At 43.3% G+C, this 14,513-nt stretch overlaps 1 protein-coding gene and 1 long non-coding RNA gene across 3 annotated transcripts in view; one reads left to right on the forward strand and one right to left on the reverse strand.

The window, feature by feature from the left end:
* Positions 1 to 945: 945 nt before the first annotated feature.
* On the reverse strand, positions 946 to 3,551 carry LOC110356993 (uncharacterized). The gene is made up of 2 exons (XR_002410399.2): positions 3,410 to 3,551; positions 946 to 2,780 (listed from the first exon to the last, which is right to left on the reverse strand). It is a non-coding gene; the product is annotated as an uncharacterized LOC110356993 (long non-coding RNA).
* A 436-nt stretch (positions 3,552 to 3,987) lies between these two features.
* NELL2 (neural EGFL like 2) overlaps positions 3,988 to 14,513 on the forward strand; it is a 156,511-nt gene continuing 145,985 nt past the window's right edge. The window contains exons 1-2 of one of the 2 annotated variants that reach the window (XM_005499911.3): positions 3,988 to 4,310; positions 4,482 to 4,610. In XM_005499911.3, coding sequence (XP_005499968.1) covers positions 4,256 to 4,310; positions 4,482 to 4,610 — 184 coding nt within the window. In that variant the 5' untranslated portion in view covers positions 3,988 to 4,255. The remainder of the gene's footprint in view (positions 4,311 to 4,481; positions 4,611 to 14,513) is intronic. The other variant, XM_021284094.2, reaches the window with a different exon arrangement.

Consider the following 14,513-nt stretch of genomic DNA (forward strand, 5'->3'; position numbering starts at 1 on the left):
GCTTTGTTCTTTGTCATAATTTAGAAAACAAGTGAAAATGATTTTAACGGTCTCACCTTAGTCCCACATGGCATTTCACACATCACACAGCAACTGTGTGGTCCTTACACATGACTGTTTTCATAGATGGAAAATTTGGATCATAATGGTATAATGGTGCAGACAGAAGTCCACATTGAAGGGTATTAACAGAAACTGCTGCAGCATCATTTGCTTGCATTTTCCCTGACTGTAACTAATAAAGGCCCTCATCCTCAGCACTATTAAATTTACTCAAATTAAAAAGCTGCTTCTCTATGACAACAGACCATTCTCCTTGTTCCACTTCAAAAAGTATTAATTATGGAACATCACGTTTTACAAATATTTTTCTGTATAAATGCTACATTAAAACATATCATATTGAGTAAACAACTATGTGTGTTTTGCAATATAAGGAAGACTGTTTTCTATACTCTCAGAAAAAAAGTTGCATCAGTGTTTTGTAAGTAGGTCAGTGACAATTCCTTATGTATTTCTTAAATTCACATGGACTCTCTGGGTTCTGGCATAGGAATGCATGGGTAAAACTACTGTGAATAAAATATTAATGTTTTTCTTTAAAAATAAATAGACCCATATAAGCTGCAGTAAGAGAGGTAATGCTTTCCCAGTGCAGGATTGTCATCTGTATGCTTTAAGAGCTTTACTCTGTTCAGTTTATTAGCATATAATTAATATGAGAGTAATTGATATGAGATTCCCTTTGCAATGAAATCATTCATGAATTTTGGGCTTGTAACACTTCCCTTATCTCTTCATTCGGTGTGAAAATTGTTGTGAATACTAGTCATTATTCAGAACACCTACTTATATTTTAGGATCTAGTATGGGTTTTGATTAAGCGTCAGTATAATGTCAGTATAATGCTATCTATTTAATCAAAAAATCTCACTGAAACAATGATGACCAGATGCTGTTTATCAGACAGTTGTATTACAGAGCATTGAATCTGCGTTACACAGTGTGCTCCTGCTAGTGTGACTAAGGAACTAAGGGCACACCTGCACGTCAAGCAGGGACATCACCACCAAGGCCATTCCTCCTTCCAGGAGATTTGGTGGCTGAGTCCAACGTCACCTCCTCTGAAAGCCTTTTCACTTATGGTTGCACAAACTGCATGTGTGGTATTGTTGGCATGCCCGTTGCTGTGGAATTACAGGATGTCAGTTAATCCTAGAGGTTTTGTAAAGAGAAGGCTGTTTCACTGTAGATGTGTCAATACCTATGATGAGTAGGTATCCTAAAGAAAGTTACAGGATGAGTCCCGTAGCCCAGGCAAATATTAACCTTGTCTTCTACAGCTGTTTTCTTAAGTAATCCCACCTCTAGCTTTCGTAGGGATCAGAACTACCTTAGCTCACAAATAAAAAGAAAATAAGAAAAAACACCTGCAAAATATATGAACTCTGGCAAGCCTTCTTGAAAATTGCTGACAGACTGTCCTGGTTTTGGCTGAGACAGAGTTTTCTTCATAGTAGCTGATATAGTGCTGTGTTTTGGATTTAGTATGAGAAGAATGTTGGTAATACACTGATGTTTTAGTTGTTGCTAAGCAATGTTTATACCAAGTCAAGGACTTTTCAGTGAGGAGGCTGGGAGGTGCACAAGAAGCGGGTGGTGACACAGCCAGGACAGTCAAACCGTTTGAAAGACCTCATCTTCAATATCATATTCCTTCTTGATTAGCTGAATTATCTCACTGTTGACATCTCACATAGCAGAAGCAGAGCTCTGTGTAATGTGTATCGTCTTCCCTGGGCTCCACAGAGATAAAGGGGAATAAATTAAGGAGGCTGGATGGCATTTTGAGTGATTTTTCATGTATGTGACATGAAGATGAGTGGCCACTCCCCAGAGGTCTATTGAGAGAGAAATGGATTATCAAAGGTGTGGACTCCACCTGATTTACATGCTTAGTCCGCTCTGACAGTCCCAGCTAATGGAAAATGTCGGTGGCTGCTGGCAGATGCAAAGAATTCAAGGCAGATATTTGCCTATTTTAGTTTGTTCACTTGCATGCTTGACTCAACTGGTGGTGGGGCTCATTATGCAGCCATATTGCTCTAGATTTTGAACCTATTTCTTCTCAAATTAATTGCTTCTGGTTCAGTTATCTGTATCCAATGTGATTGAAATAGCATGAAAACAATCACCGTCGTGTGGCTGTTGTCCATTAACTCCCCAAGGAAACACATAATCCATTAGACTGCTCTGGTAGACAGCAAATTTCATGAATTCACATGTTCATGAGCACAGTTCCATATCACCAACAGGCTGGAGACAAAGATTTGGTGCAGAAGAGGTGCTAGGTTGATTAGAACAGGGGTGGGATGTCACTATCTCCTCTGCCTATGCAAGATGTAACACCATGGACACCGTATGAGCAGTTACATAGCTGGTACCAGCAGCAGGATTCCTTCTGTGGTTTTCAGACCAGTTGCAATGGGAAGGGGCTGTACACACACATATGTCACAGGGCTGTGCTAGCTCCACCACCTGGAGAAGAAGCCCGTAGCTCTTCCAAGGGTGACATGGGTGGTGGGGCATGCTGAAACTGCGTTCTAACACCCACGCTGTGGATTTGGGTTGAGGGATGGATTGCATTTTCCTGCTTTCATATTTAGACACTCCTCTTGCCTCTTTTTCTTATAGAAAAGAAGGTCTTTGCTTTGTATGTTGCTTAGAATCTCAGTTAATCTGGCTTAAAAAGGAGATTTACCATCGCTTTCCATGGTCGCCTTAAAAAAAAAAAAAAAAGAAAAGAAAGGGAGAAAAACCCTCTTCCTTTTAGTGCTTGGAATTATTATTGGGAAAGATTTGTAAAGGTTACTTGTAAAGATTTTGTTATTTGTAAAGATCATAGAGGATGAATTTGGGAGAGGTCAATAAACAATACTGGAATTACCAGCTGACATTAGGGTCTTACTGACATACATGTGAAAATAGGGGGGGGAAAAAAAAAAAAAGCAGTCCTTTATTCTGTAGAATTTGACAAACTGGCAACAAGACATTTCTGCCTTGCACATTGGGAGTCTATGAAAGCAAAGTGAAGAATAAAGCTATTCTTAGCCCCCTTTATAGGCACACAAAGTAAGGCACAGAAATGTCATTTGCTGGAGGGTGAGGAGGGTTAGTTCAGGAACCGAGGACAGGACCGCTGTGCTACTGTAAACCCGTCCTGCTCGACAGGGCAGCCGGGAACCTGCGGCTGGCAGAGCCCTGTCCTAGCGGCCGTGTCTCCGCACACTCCCATCTTAAGCCAACTACCGGAAACGTCCTCGTTTCTTCCCCCCCCCACACCCTCGAATTATTTTTGTTCGTGCTCAAAGACCAGGCTGAGGTTTCGCCAGAGCCTGGACGGCATTACCTCGGGATGACAATTCAAGCGGTGACTTCAACATGGGCGGACGGCAACAAAGCGCAGAGGCCGCACGGCTGGGCGGCAGGGAAGCGCCCCGAGGGCTCGTTGCAAGCGCCGCCCGGCCACTACCAGCCGCTGCCTCCCGCGGGGCAGCCCGGCCCTCCCCGCCGCCCCCGCCACCGGCTCCGGCTCTCCCCGCCACCGCCACGGCTCCCCTCAAACTTTCCAGCTGTGCCCCCGTCCGAGCCCGCCCGGAGCCCCCGACAGCGGGTCCCACTCCCCTCCGCGCCCGGCGATGCCCCGGCGGACGGGGCGACGGGGCGGTGCCTCCCCCCGGCCCGGCCCTGCCCGGCCCGGCGGAGGCGGTGGGCGGCTCCTGCGGCCGCGGCATAAACCGCGGCCCCTCCCGCAGGTCCCTCTGTCCCCGTTGGACGGCGGGGAGGAGAGCGGCTCTCCCGCGGGAGCCGGGCGGAGGCTGCGGCGGTTCTTCAGCCGAGGGGCTGCGCCTGGTGGCGGCGGGGCGGGGAGCTGCGGGGCACGGGCGCGCCGCCTCCGCCTCCCGGCTGCCGCGGCCTCGTTCGCACGGCAGCGGCAGCAGCAGGTTCCGGCGGGCTCCCCCCATTGTCTGCCCGCGGGCGGAGGGCTGCGCTGCCCGCCCGCCCCCCGCCCTCGCCTTTGTGTGCTCCGGCCGGCGGCGGGGCGGCGCGGCGCCCGCCGTGATGCGCGCTGCGGGGCGGCAGGGGGTCCGCTCCTCCCGGTGAGAGGCGGGCAGGGACCCAGCCTCTGCCCCGGAGGATTTTTACCCGCAGTAGCCAGAGGAGGGGGACTATGGACTGAGCGCATCGGTGTACCATGGAGTCGGGCATCCGCTTGAGCACGCTCTGCCTTCTCCTCTGCCTCGGGCCAGGTAGGCGAATGCCGGACCCGCCGGGCGGGCACCCGGGAGCGGAGCCGGGGGAGCTTCGCGGTGGCGATGCTCTGGTCCCCGGGCGGCCGCAGGTGCGGGAAACGGCGGGGCGGGAGGGGTCTCGGAAAGTTGCGGTGTCGGCAGGTGGAGTGACGGCACTTTCTGTGTCAGTTGCAGGCTTTGGCGTGGACCCCTCGCTGCAGATCGACGTGCTGTCCGAGCTCCAGCTGGGAGGCTCCACGGAGGGCGTGCGCCAGGTGCCGGGGCTGCACAACGGGAGCAAAGCCTTCCTCTTCCCAGGTATGGCCGCGCCCGGCCCCACTCAACTCTGGGTGCCGCGGTCGGTCCCTGCCCCGCGCAGGGCGCATCGCCCGGCCCCCGCGGCGAGGGGCTTGACCGCTCCTGAAGTACCCGTGATCCTTTCTCTTCCTGACCGCTTTTCTTCTACTCTTCTTCTTGCCCCCGCTTTATTTTTTCTTTTCTTTTCCCCTCTATCTCACCACACACCCCCCTTTTTTTTTTTTTAATTTGACTGGTAGATGCTTAATTAAAGTACAGCAGAACGGGGCTGGCAGATGGCTTGTTTTGTGAGTCGTGGGGTGCAGTCATGAATAATAGCACCACCCACTCTTCTGCTTCACTTGGGAATCGCTAAACATACCCCAGTTCCAGCTAGGGAAATGCACACTGAAAGTTTTATGTGAATCGAGCAAAATGCTGAAATGAAGTGACCTGGAGGAGTGAGGCAAGAAATAAAAATGCCCTTTTTTACTGAGTGGCCCTTGTGAGCTTCTGTATCATACCCCTTGTGTGGAAAAAAAGAATGAGTTTTGGTCTCTTTCAGTGCTTGTGGCTGTTTTTTTGTTCATAATGGGATGGAAATTTCAAAAATGCATTTAGGAGGATTATTAAAAAAATAAACTTCCTTATATTGTAATTCATAAAGGACTGTAAAACAGCACTCAGTGGCTAGCTGAATTTATTGGCATAGGTTACATTGCCTATGCTTGCTCATTTTCAGTGTATTTTTGAACTACACTTTAATAATATACTGATACTTTAAATTAAACTGGAGTCAAGAATGCTTTCAGGAAAAACCTCTATCTTATTAAAAAAAAAAAAATCCTAAAAATGGCCTTTAAATGCAAGTCTCTTCTCTGAAAGATGATGAAATTCTCCTTAGGAACATGAGTAAAGAAGAGCAAAGAATGTGGCTCAACATCTGGTTGAGCAAGAGCAAATCTCATCAGCCCTGTAGTTTTAAAATAGGGGGACTTGATTGCTTGGCTTCTTGTGTTATGCCAGGAGTTCCAGCTTGGGTCTGAAAGCATTTCTAGTGCAACAGGCAAGAGTTCTCTCATATGGAAGAGTTATAATTAAAGGGAGATAAGGTCTGGAAAGGGAATTTCTTTCTCATGTTAGCAGTAATGAGATAATTTATCAGGAGCTAATAGTTGCCAAAGGTGCTTCTTTTTTTTTTTTTTTTTTTTTTTAAGGTTATCTCTCTAGCGCTGTTCTTCCCCAGTACAGCCAGCGTGTGTCACTATGGACATTAATGTGGAGACGTATATGCATTCTGAAACACTGACACATGCTGGTTTTAAACATCCCTAATGGACTTCTGGCTGTAGAGCAGAATCCTCTGTGAAATGGGTAACTTCTCAGAATGGCAACACATTTGTGTGGCTATGAGGTTTGTGTTGTAAAATAGCTGTAGTTTTTAATGTATGGTTCTGAGTTGAGGTGCCATTGTGCTGTGTGGGGTGAGGGAGAAGTCAAACTCCCTTTGACTTACATGGTAATAGAATTAGAGGTTTGTAAGAATAAGAGCTTTTATTGTATATTTTCCTAGTCTTGGGACAGAAAATTATTTAGTTACTGAAAAACTTTTTTCAAGTTGTTCCCCTTTACTTTGTAATTATGAGTGCACATAGTTCCCAAATGAGTTAGCAGTTTAGTTGTAACAAAAGGAGACAGGAGTTTTTAATTTCCACCCCAACCTTTTTACTTTGTTGAGAGGAATTGGAGGAATAACAAGGATGAAAACACTTGGGTCTGAATGATGGCTGAAGTCACTCATATCCCTTGGGGAATCTTTAGCACCCTGCAGGACTGGAGATTTTTTTCCTGCTACTGCGTAAGATGACTGCTGATTTTCTTATAGTGCGAGATCCTTACTGAGCAGACAGATTTTCATTTTCAAACTTGCATTTAGAAATGGAGGCATTTCCTTCCTTGATCAGACCACTGGGTCTACTTAGTCATTTTTGTTCTGCTCTTAGAGCTCACACTGTAGGAACAGTGCTGCAATGTATCTCTTTATGTATATGTTTGTGTTATGTCAATTTCAAATATATGTCTCTTTATGTATATGCTTGTGTTACATATATTTGAAATATATGTATGTGTTGACTTTAAGTTTGCCTTTTGCCTATGTGTTTTGCTTAGCCTGTCTAAGGCCTTACTGCTAGACACAAATATTTTTGTGAAAAGGACACAACTTTAAATAGTCTGAACTTATTCTGGAAGCTTTAACTTGTGAACTTTCGCTTTTTGGTTTCTTCAGATATCGAATCTTTTCTTGCACCATATACATATTTATGACATTGTAGTATATCGCCTTTTTTGATAGACTGCATTCTCAACTGGTGTAAAGCCTTACTTTACATATGCTTAAAACATACACAAAACCTAAATGCTGTTCTTAATTTTAGAAAGAAATTATGAAAGTGTCAGATTGAACTGCCAACAGGTAACAGATGCTTAAAGATAGATGATGGGAAAATTGTACATAAAGTTAAAGCAGAATAGTCTCCTTCTGTTTCTAGATGAAAAGTCGGTTTTGACTGCCTAATTAGATGTAGCATCAATTTTCAGTACCAGGGTTTTAGCATCTAATTGGCTGTTCTGACAAATTCTTCTTTGCTTAATTGATTTTCAAAGGTGCTTATATTTCTAGGCCATATAACACAAGAACCAGTTACTCTCTGAAGGTAGTTTTAGTCTGTTGTAGTCCATTCAAGAGCATCTAGATTGCTCCTTATACAGTTTCTGACTTGGAAATAACTATAGCCATTTAAAATTGGTGATCACTTGGAGTTTTCTTTTTGTGTACCAATCTGCTCTGTTGTTGTACAAATATTATAGAAATTATCAGATTTAAGAAACAGAACTCTTCCCACTGACTTCAGCGGGACTAGATGCTGTGGTCTTGAATTCTAAACTTTTAAGGTGCCTGGTCATCCCTGATTGTAGTGGATGGCACCATCTGAATGCCACTGTAATCTGGCTCTAGTTAGCTGCAGGGGCTTCTCTTGCTGGAAATGTGATTTGCAAAGTAATTGTAAAACGCTTCAGTGTAGCTTGTGGGAAGATAAAATTATGAATAGAAAACAGGAGGAAGCCTTCCAAAATGGTAGCGTTGCTGTATGTGAACATCTGCCAGCACCTCTTAGCCAACAGCAGATACTAGAGGAAGATTATTCTTCTTTTGGTCAGAGCACTAGAACAGAAGGCAGAATATCTACACCACAAACTTCTCTCTGTTGGTAACGGTTTACGTAAGTCAGTAAAATTTTCAATACCTTTGTTTTCCATTTGCAAAACAGGGATGACACCTAAAGGTAATCCCCAAACCAGGGGAGTGGATTGAAGTGTAATTAATGTAGTCAAAGGCTTTTGGAGACACACCAATTGCCATTCTTAGAATCCTTGCTTAGAATCCTATACTGCATTAATACAATTTGAGATTGATGGAGGTGAAAGTCAATGTAGCCATTTTCCTATGGAAATATGAAAACCATATTGCTACAAGAGCACTTGTTTCAAATTTCCCTGCAGTTACATACGCAAAGGCAGTCAAAACCACAGTGACAGAGGCTGGAGGGTGCTGAGGGTTTTGGATGGGTCAGACATATCTGACTTAAGTCCGTGCTCAGGAGACTTAATGTTAAACATGTACAAGGTCCCAATAAAGCCAGGTATTTCAACTTGTGATAGGAAATGGCATTCTGAGGGGTGAGAATCTGATTAAGGGCTGCAAGTGTAACTTGGTTTCCTGTGCAGTCCTCTAGGCAGTAACTTTTTGTCACCCTCTCTTCTCAATCTAGACTCTGTGTTATATATATTTTATAGATATAATATTTTGATAGCCTTTCTGAATCTTACTTGCTCCTGAGAGCAAATACTTTGCATCAGACTGTCTTTTCTCACAAAGTGTACGTGTAGTAATGGAGATACCTTCCAACTGCCTCTAGCAGCAGTGGAGGGTGGCGGAAGGTACGCTGTAAATCAGGCCACCAAAAATGGAAGCCAAGTGATGTGTAAAGAAAGTATATGCTCATCAAAAGGTGTATATATCCCTCAAAGAGGAGGCTAAAGGGTAAACAGAAGAATACAGTCAGATGGTTACAAGCACAGGAACATGTATTAAGGAAAAGAGAAAAAGGGCATGGCAGTCATGAAAATGTGGGAGCTTATGTATCTGAATGCAGAACTTGGATCTCATTCAGAGGATAAGCTTTTTCTCTGCCAGTTGGGATGTGTAACTCTTAATATGTTTATAAATATTTGGATAATTCTGATGAGGGACAGTTCTACAGGCAAGATATGGTATATTCTGATGGGGAACAAGATGTGCTATAAAACACCAAAGAAATTATTTAATCTGTCAGTGGGATCCATGAAAGGACTCAGCACTACTGTTCTTTGAATTGGGACTTGCTGGCACAAACTGCTGGCAGGAAAAAAGCCCTAAAATAGGCATCTTTGTGTAAATGATTTGTTACCTATTGCTGTGTGACTGGATCATTAGCCCGTTATTCTGAAATGCTAGCAAAACAATGTTACTATATATATAGTACATACCTTACATCCCTTAGGAAAGATCATTGGTTTTGGCCCATGACATAATCTCTGGACATTGCTAAATAAAGGAGCCAAAAAATAAAGCTTTAAAACTAGAGGTGAGTAAGCTTTCTGTAATAGAAATAGGATTTACATTTACTTCACAGGCACGTTTTGCCTTGCCACCTGTCACTGAGACTATGGACAGATGCTTTCTCCTGGTTCCAGCTGAGCCTGCTGAAAATATTACTGATCCCAGCTGCTTGTTACCACCCATGAGCTAGAGGTTACTGTCCCCACAACTTTTCCAAAGCAAGAGGTCATATGAGCATTCCTGTGCCTACTGATCACAAAGCCAGCCAGTTTCAGGTGCAAACCTGGCTGACTGCAGTGACATGGATTAGAGAGTCCTGTAAAATCCCCTTTCTCCAGCTGTACTCATCTCCCAGAGGAGTGCTAACAGACAGCTGGGGGAGACAATGCTGATGTTGCCAACTGGCATGGCTGACTGCAGAGTAAATACCTATCTGCAGATTTATTTTTTTTTTTTTTGTCTTGAAGCAAGCTTGTTTCTCTCAGAATCACTGAATCCTCAAAATGTGGGACCTCCAGCATAGACATCATCTGCAGATAATAAAATTTCCCAGAATTTTTAGAAATGCTGAAATAGAGTTTAATTTCAGTAAGTACTGGAGTGTTTTGCAATGTTAGGAATGCCTAGTGTAAGCAATTACTCTATGACAATGCAATAGCCAGAGAGATCCAGATTTTGGTGTATCTGGAACAACAGCCAGTGCTGTCCCTCTGCTGCCCCCATCCCCTTTTGCCTCTGGTATGTTCCAAAGTCACCTCTGCATCTGTGCAAACAGTAACCATTATGGTACAGCCCTGCCAGGGTTGTGATCGATGCTGCTGGGGACCCTGGCTGTGGCCATGAAGCATCTCCTCTCTCCAAAAGAGCTGAATGTTCAACATCATCTTCCTCCTGTCAGCAGTAGTAGCAAAAGGAGGTGTTTGGGAGGTGTCTGCTGTTTGAAGAACCTTCCCTAAATAAAGGAGGCAGTATGTGAGAATCCTGCATCCAGTGCCCATCCTGAACCATGCTGAGTTACCATGCAGGGACAACTAGGATGCACTTAGCTGCTGCACAGCAATACACTGCTGAATAATCATGAGTATGCCTATTATTTGAGACTATGTTGCTTGCTAGCTGCAAGTTTATCTGCAAAACTGAAGGGGGAAAAAGTTACTGAAAGAAAAATAATTTCAATGTTGTGGACTTGTGATTGATGCTTGTAATGGTGCAGCAGAGGGTAGTACTGGGAAATAGAAATGTGAATGGGAACCTAATATACTGGAGATACTAAGGAAACTCAAGTTGTCAGGGAAGAGACTGTAATCCCTGTATGTAGTCGTTCATACAAAATAATGTTAAGGAATGACAGAAAACTTGGCCTGTTGCCTTTGGGGATTGTAACTGTCTTAGTGCTCAAAATTTCAAATAAATAATGTTGCTGAGGGTATGTATTAGGCATATAAAGCATCACAAAGGTGTAAGTGTAGAGCAATAGAGTTATTTTAAGTATGGCTCTATTTATTATGTCATTGTTTGTTGCAAGAAAAGGTATTTTACACTTTGTTTTTCTACAGTGGGTTTTTCTGGGGGAAGGAAAGGAAATAAGCAGAAATTAAATATTCCCTCTGTAGCTCTCTTGCCTTGTGTCTTGATATATGGTCTTGACGTAGACTTTTGTCACCTTTCAGTCTGTAAAATTCTTAAGAGCATGGATTCTGAAAGAAGGTACAGCATGGGGAGAGAAATGATACATGCTTGCTGGTGCAGGCACTATACCTTGCCTGTCCAGATTCCCCTGGGAGACAGGGCTAAGCAGCATGACTTCCATGGCTTTTCGTGGACTTGGTGGGACAGCGAGCACCTCCAGCCTCTGCTATGTCAACCTTTGGAGTGAATTAGTACCTACGCTTATTAATCAGCGAGGGTTTGACTCTATTTAGAGATATCCTATTGTGTTCTCATAGGCCTGACATGGTGCTTTTCACAGCCAGATTTCATCTAATATTTGCAATAAATTGGAGTCTCCAGGGGTCTGTTTTCACTTGGGTTAATGCTGATTCTCTAAAACTATTTTTAAAATGAGCATTTGGTTGTTCAGGTTAATTCAAATAACCATGTTCTGTTTATACATTAAGTATTGCCCAAAACAATTCATACTGATTAATAACAGATAGAATTGCATTTGCTTGTTCATACCTTTATGATCAGGCCCCTTCTAAAAATACTGCAGTTACAAACCCCTTGTTGAGCCTGGTATTATCTCAGGGCTCAAACCAAAGTATTTGTTGGAAAGCTGAGGGTGGGTGTGATGTGCTGCTCTGAGGCACGTATAGAAGTAAAATACATGAAGACGGTGTCAGTGTGGTGATGTGGGGTAGAGCCCTGCTTGGTGTCATGAGAAGGGGTGAAATGTTCTAAGCTGGGGGTATCAACCTCATTTTCATCAGGGGCCACGTCAGCCTCATGGTTGCCTTCACAAGGCTGAATGTAATTCTAGGACTGTAGTAGTAGTAGTAGTTCCATTTCTACAGTCCTAAAATTACATTTGTCCCTTTGAAGGCAACCATGAGGCTGATGTGGTCCCTGGTGAAAATGAGTTTGATACCCCTTGTCTAAGGAGTGGAGGCCAAGGTGTTTCTCCATGTCCATGACTCACCCATCAGGCAACCTCTCCTGGCAGTGTAGCAAGGGACCCTGGTCTCAGCTGAAGTTGAAGATGTGATGGTGACAGCAGGACAGCATCTGTCCTGCATACTGGAGAGAAGCCAGCACCTGTGGCTTGTGTGCCCTCAGACAGGGGAACAGTGACTCTCCTGGGTAGCTGTCAAGCACATCTTTCCATATTGCTGGGGGAGGATTGCGTTAGCAAGGGGTAGTGACGTGGGAAAATGAGGTCTTGTTTGTTACCCTTATGTAATGGCTTTTGCTGTGACATAGTTCAGTAGTCACGAAGCGTGGCTGAGAGTAGGTAGGTTAATGGTTTTTTTTTATGGTTTCTTCCCCCACTGCAGCACGATTCATTCTCCAGTGAGGTTTCAGAGAGGAGAGCAGCATTTGCTCTGTATCTCTTAATCTAGATCAGTCTTAATGTCTGTTTCCCCCCTCCTGTTTGTTGATAATATCTAGGAAATAGGTCTCCTATGCTCCTTCTCCTTTCTTCCATTCTCCCAGTCTGTATCCTTCAGGGCATATGGGTGCTGGCTTGGAAAAATAACTCCAAGAGTGGTTAACTGCACTGCTTCCACTGCATCTTAAGGGTGGTACAGAACTGAGCTTGTAAGCTATTTAAAACCAGTGAATAAGAGGTGGAGATTACATATAGCTGTTATGGAAAACTGTACTTCACGTAGTGACTCCTCAGTTCCATATATTTTGTCCTGTTTGGTCATGTGCCAAGGGGCAGATCCGCCGAACAACTCTGTTCTCCTGCCTGCACTGCTAAGGTAGAGATGAATAAGGGATGAAAAATTGTTTTTCATTGGATTTTTTTTCCTGTCCCTCCATTTTGCTTAAATTCCCCTAATTTTGTCTCAATGTTTAAGAAATAGTGATTTTTTTTCTTCTCAGTGTTGTCTGGTAAGAAAGGGTACCTCAGTGTGCTGTGTGGGTTTTTCTTTGTTTGTGGGTGTTTGTTTGTTTTTGCCTAGTCATGTTTTCCATTATGAATGCTCACTCAGATATTTCAGGTAGCTGTTACTGAATTTAAAAACTTAAAATAAATTTGTAGCAAGTATGTTATTGAAGTTATGATTCTGTTTATGGAGTACAGGTATTTTTTTTTTTTTTCTCCTTTAAACCATGTTTAGGTGGAAAGAATGCTATAGCCATTTCCAACGTAGAAGAATTTTAAGGCAAAAATTTCTCATTATTTGTTATGCTAACAAGTTTTTGTTTGCCTTTTTTTTTGTGCATACTTTGTTGGGGGTGCGTCATCCTGGTGACTTCAGAGAGAAATAAGAGCTTAGAAAACTGAGTTTTGCTTTGAGCTGTCTTGGGAGATGATATTCAACTCTTGTGCTCCTGTAGGGTACTAAAGCAATGGATGTGATATTAAAAGACAAGAAGACTAAGAGGGACTTTTGAAGATGGTGTTCAAAAGAGTTTTAGCAGATTAACATATTTGCAGCAGCAACATTGCTACAACAGACTGTAATGTTTCCAAAGGAGCCATTACAATCAATACTGCTAATCCATATCTGAGAATTTTTAAAGTGAAATTTGGGTGGCAATTTCCCCTCTAAAAACATAGAGGAAGTATAATAAGAAAAAGACCTCCAGTTGTAGAGTTGTCCTCTCCATTAGACAGAGCAACATTTACACTGCTTCCTCAGCATACATGCTTATTTAAGTATAATTAGATGATGGTAACATCCATACTGTTTATCTTATCAAGAGAAGATGACAGGTGCCAGCCTTGACGCCGTGGCTGGGAATCTATGTCTCTAAATACAGCTCCATAATGCTCCAGAAGTGTTCCAAAGGAACTGTTGTGGTTTTGAGGTCAATAATCTGGGTTTTAATGATTCTCTAAACATGCATTTGCAAATGGGGCCATGACTGTTCCAAAGGCATTCTTTCAGATTTCCTGTAACATTGGCTAATGTCCCTTGAACTTGAGTCAGTCCCAGCTTTGCTCAGCCCCCATTCAAGGAGTGTGGCAGACTTGAGGAAATATGTGTACCCTTGTCAGTGATGCTCTTTTTAAGAATCTCTACATACACCCTTAGCATTTGAAGCATAAACAAAGTATACTGTAGTAAGAGATCTGGGAGCTTGAATTTTTTTTTTAAACTGAGGTTGTGTCTTTGTTATTACATTCTGTGTTCTTCCTAAAACTGTTCTTTGCATCTAAGTATGTTTTAATGGTACTCAGTTAAAACAAGCCTGCAAGAGCATGGCAATCAGGGTTTGGAAGCATTTCTAATTTTAACTCATCCAAGCTTTTAAGTTGGGCACGTGCTTAAAACCTGTAGCTGATTCACTGAGGCTAATGGACACATTCATAGAAGCCTGGACTCATTAATACCTGATTTAAAAGGCATTTTCTTGCAGGAGAATCTGAACTCTGGTCCTCCTCAGCTTCCTTGGGACCTCTGTCAACTGTAGCTTGAGTCTCCCATATACTTTCTGTCTGTCTGCCCTGCTCATAGCTGAGCTGTGTGCATAGTATTCCTTGGTATCCCTTCTCTTTGATGTTCCTGATTCAAAATCCTTCTAACCTTTTATTTTTCTGGCATTAAAACAGATAAAGGGAGTGGAGATTTTTCTGAGAATGTCAGTAT

The sequence above is a fragment of the Columba livia genome, chromosome 1, assembly GCF_036013475.1.
Source record: "Columba livia isolate bColLiv1 breed racing homer chromosome 1, bColLiv1.pat.W.v2, whole genome shotgun sequence".
Taxonomy (NCBI): domain Eukaryota; kingdom Metazoa; phylum Chordata; class Aves; order Columbiformes; family Columbidae; genus Columba; species Columba livia.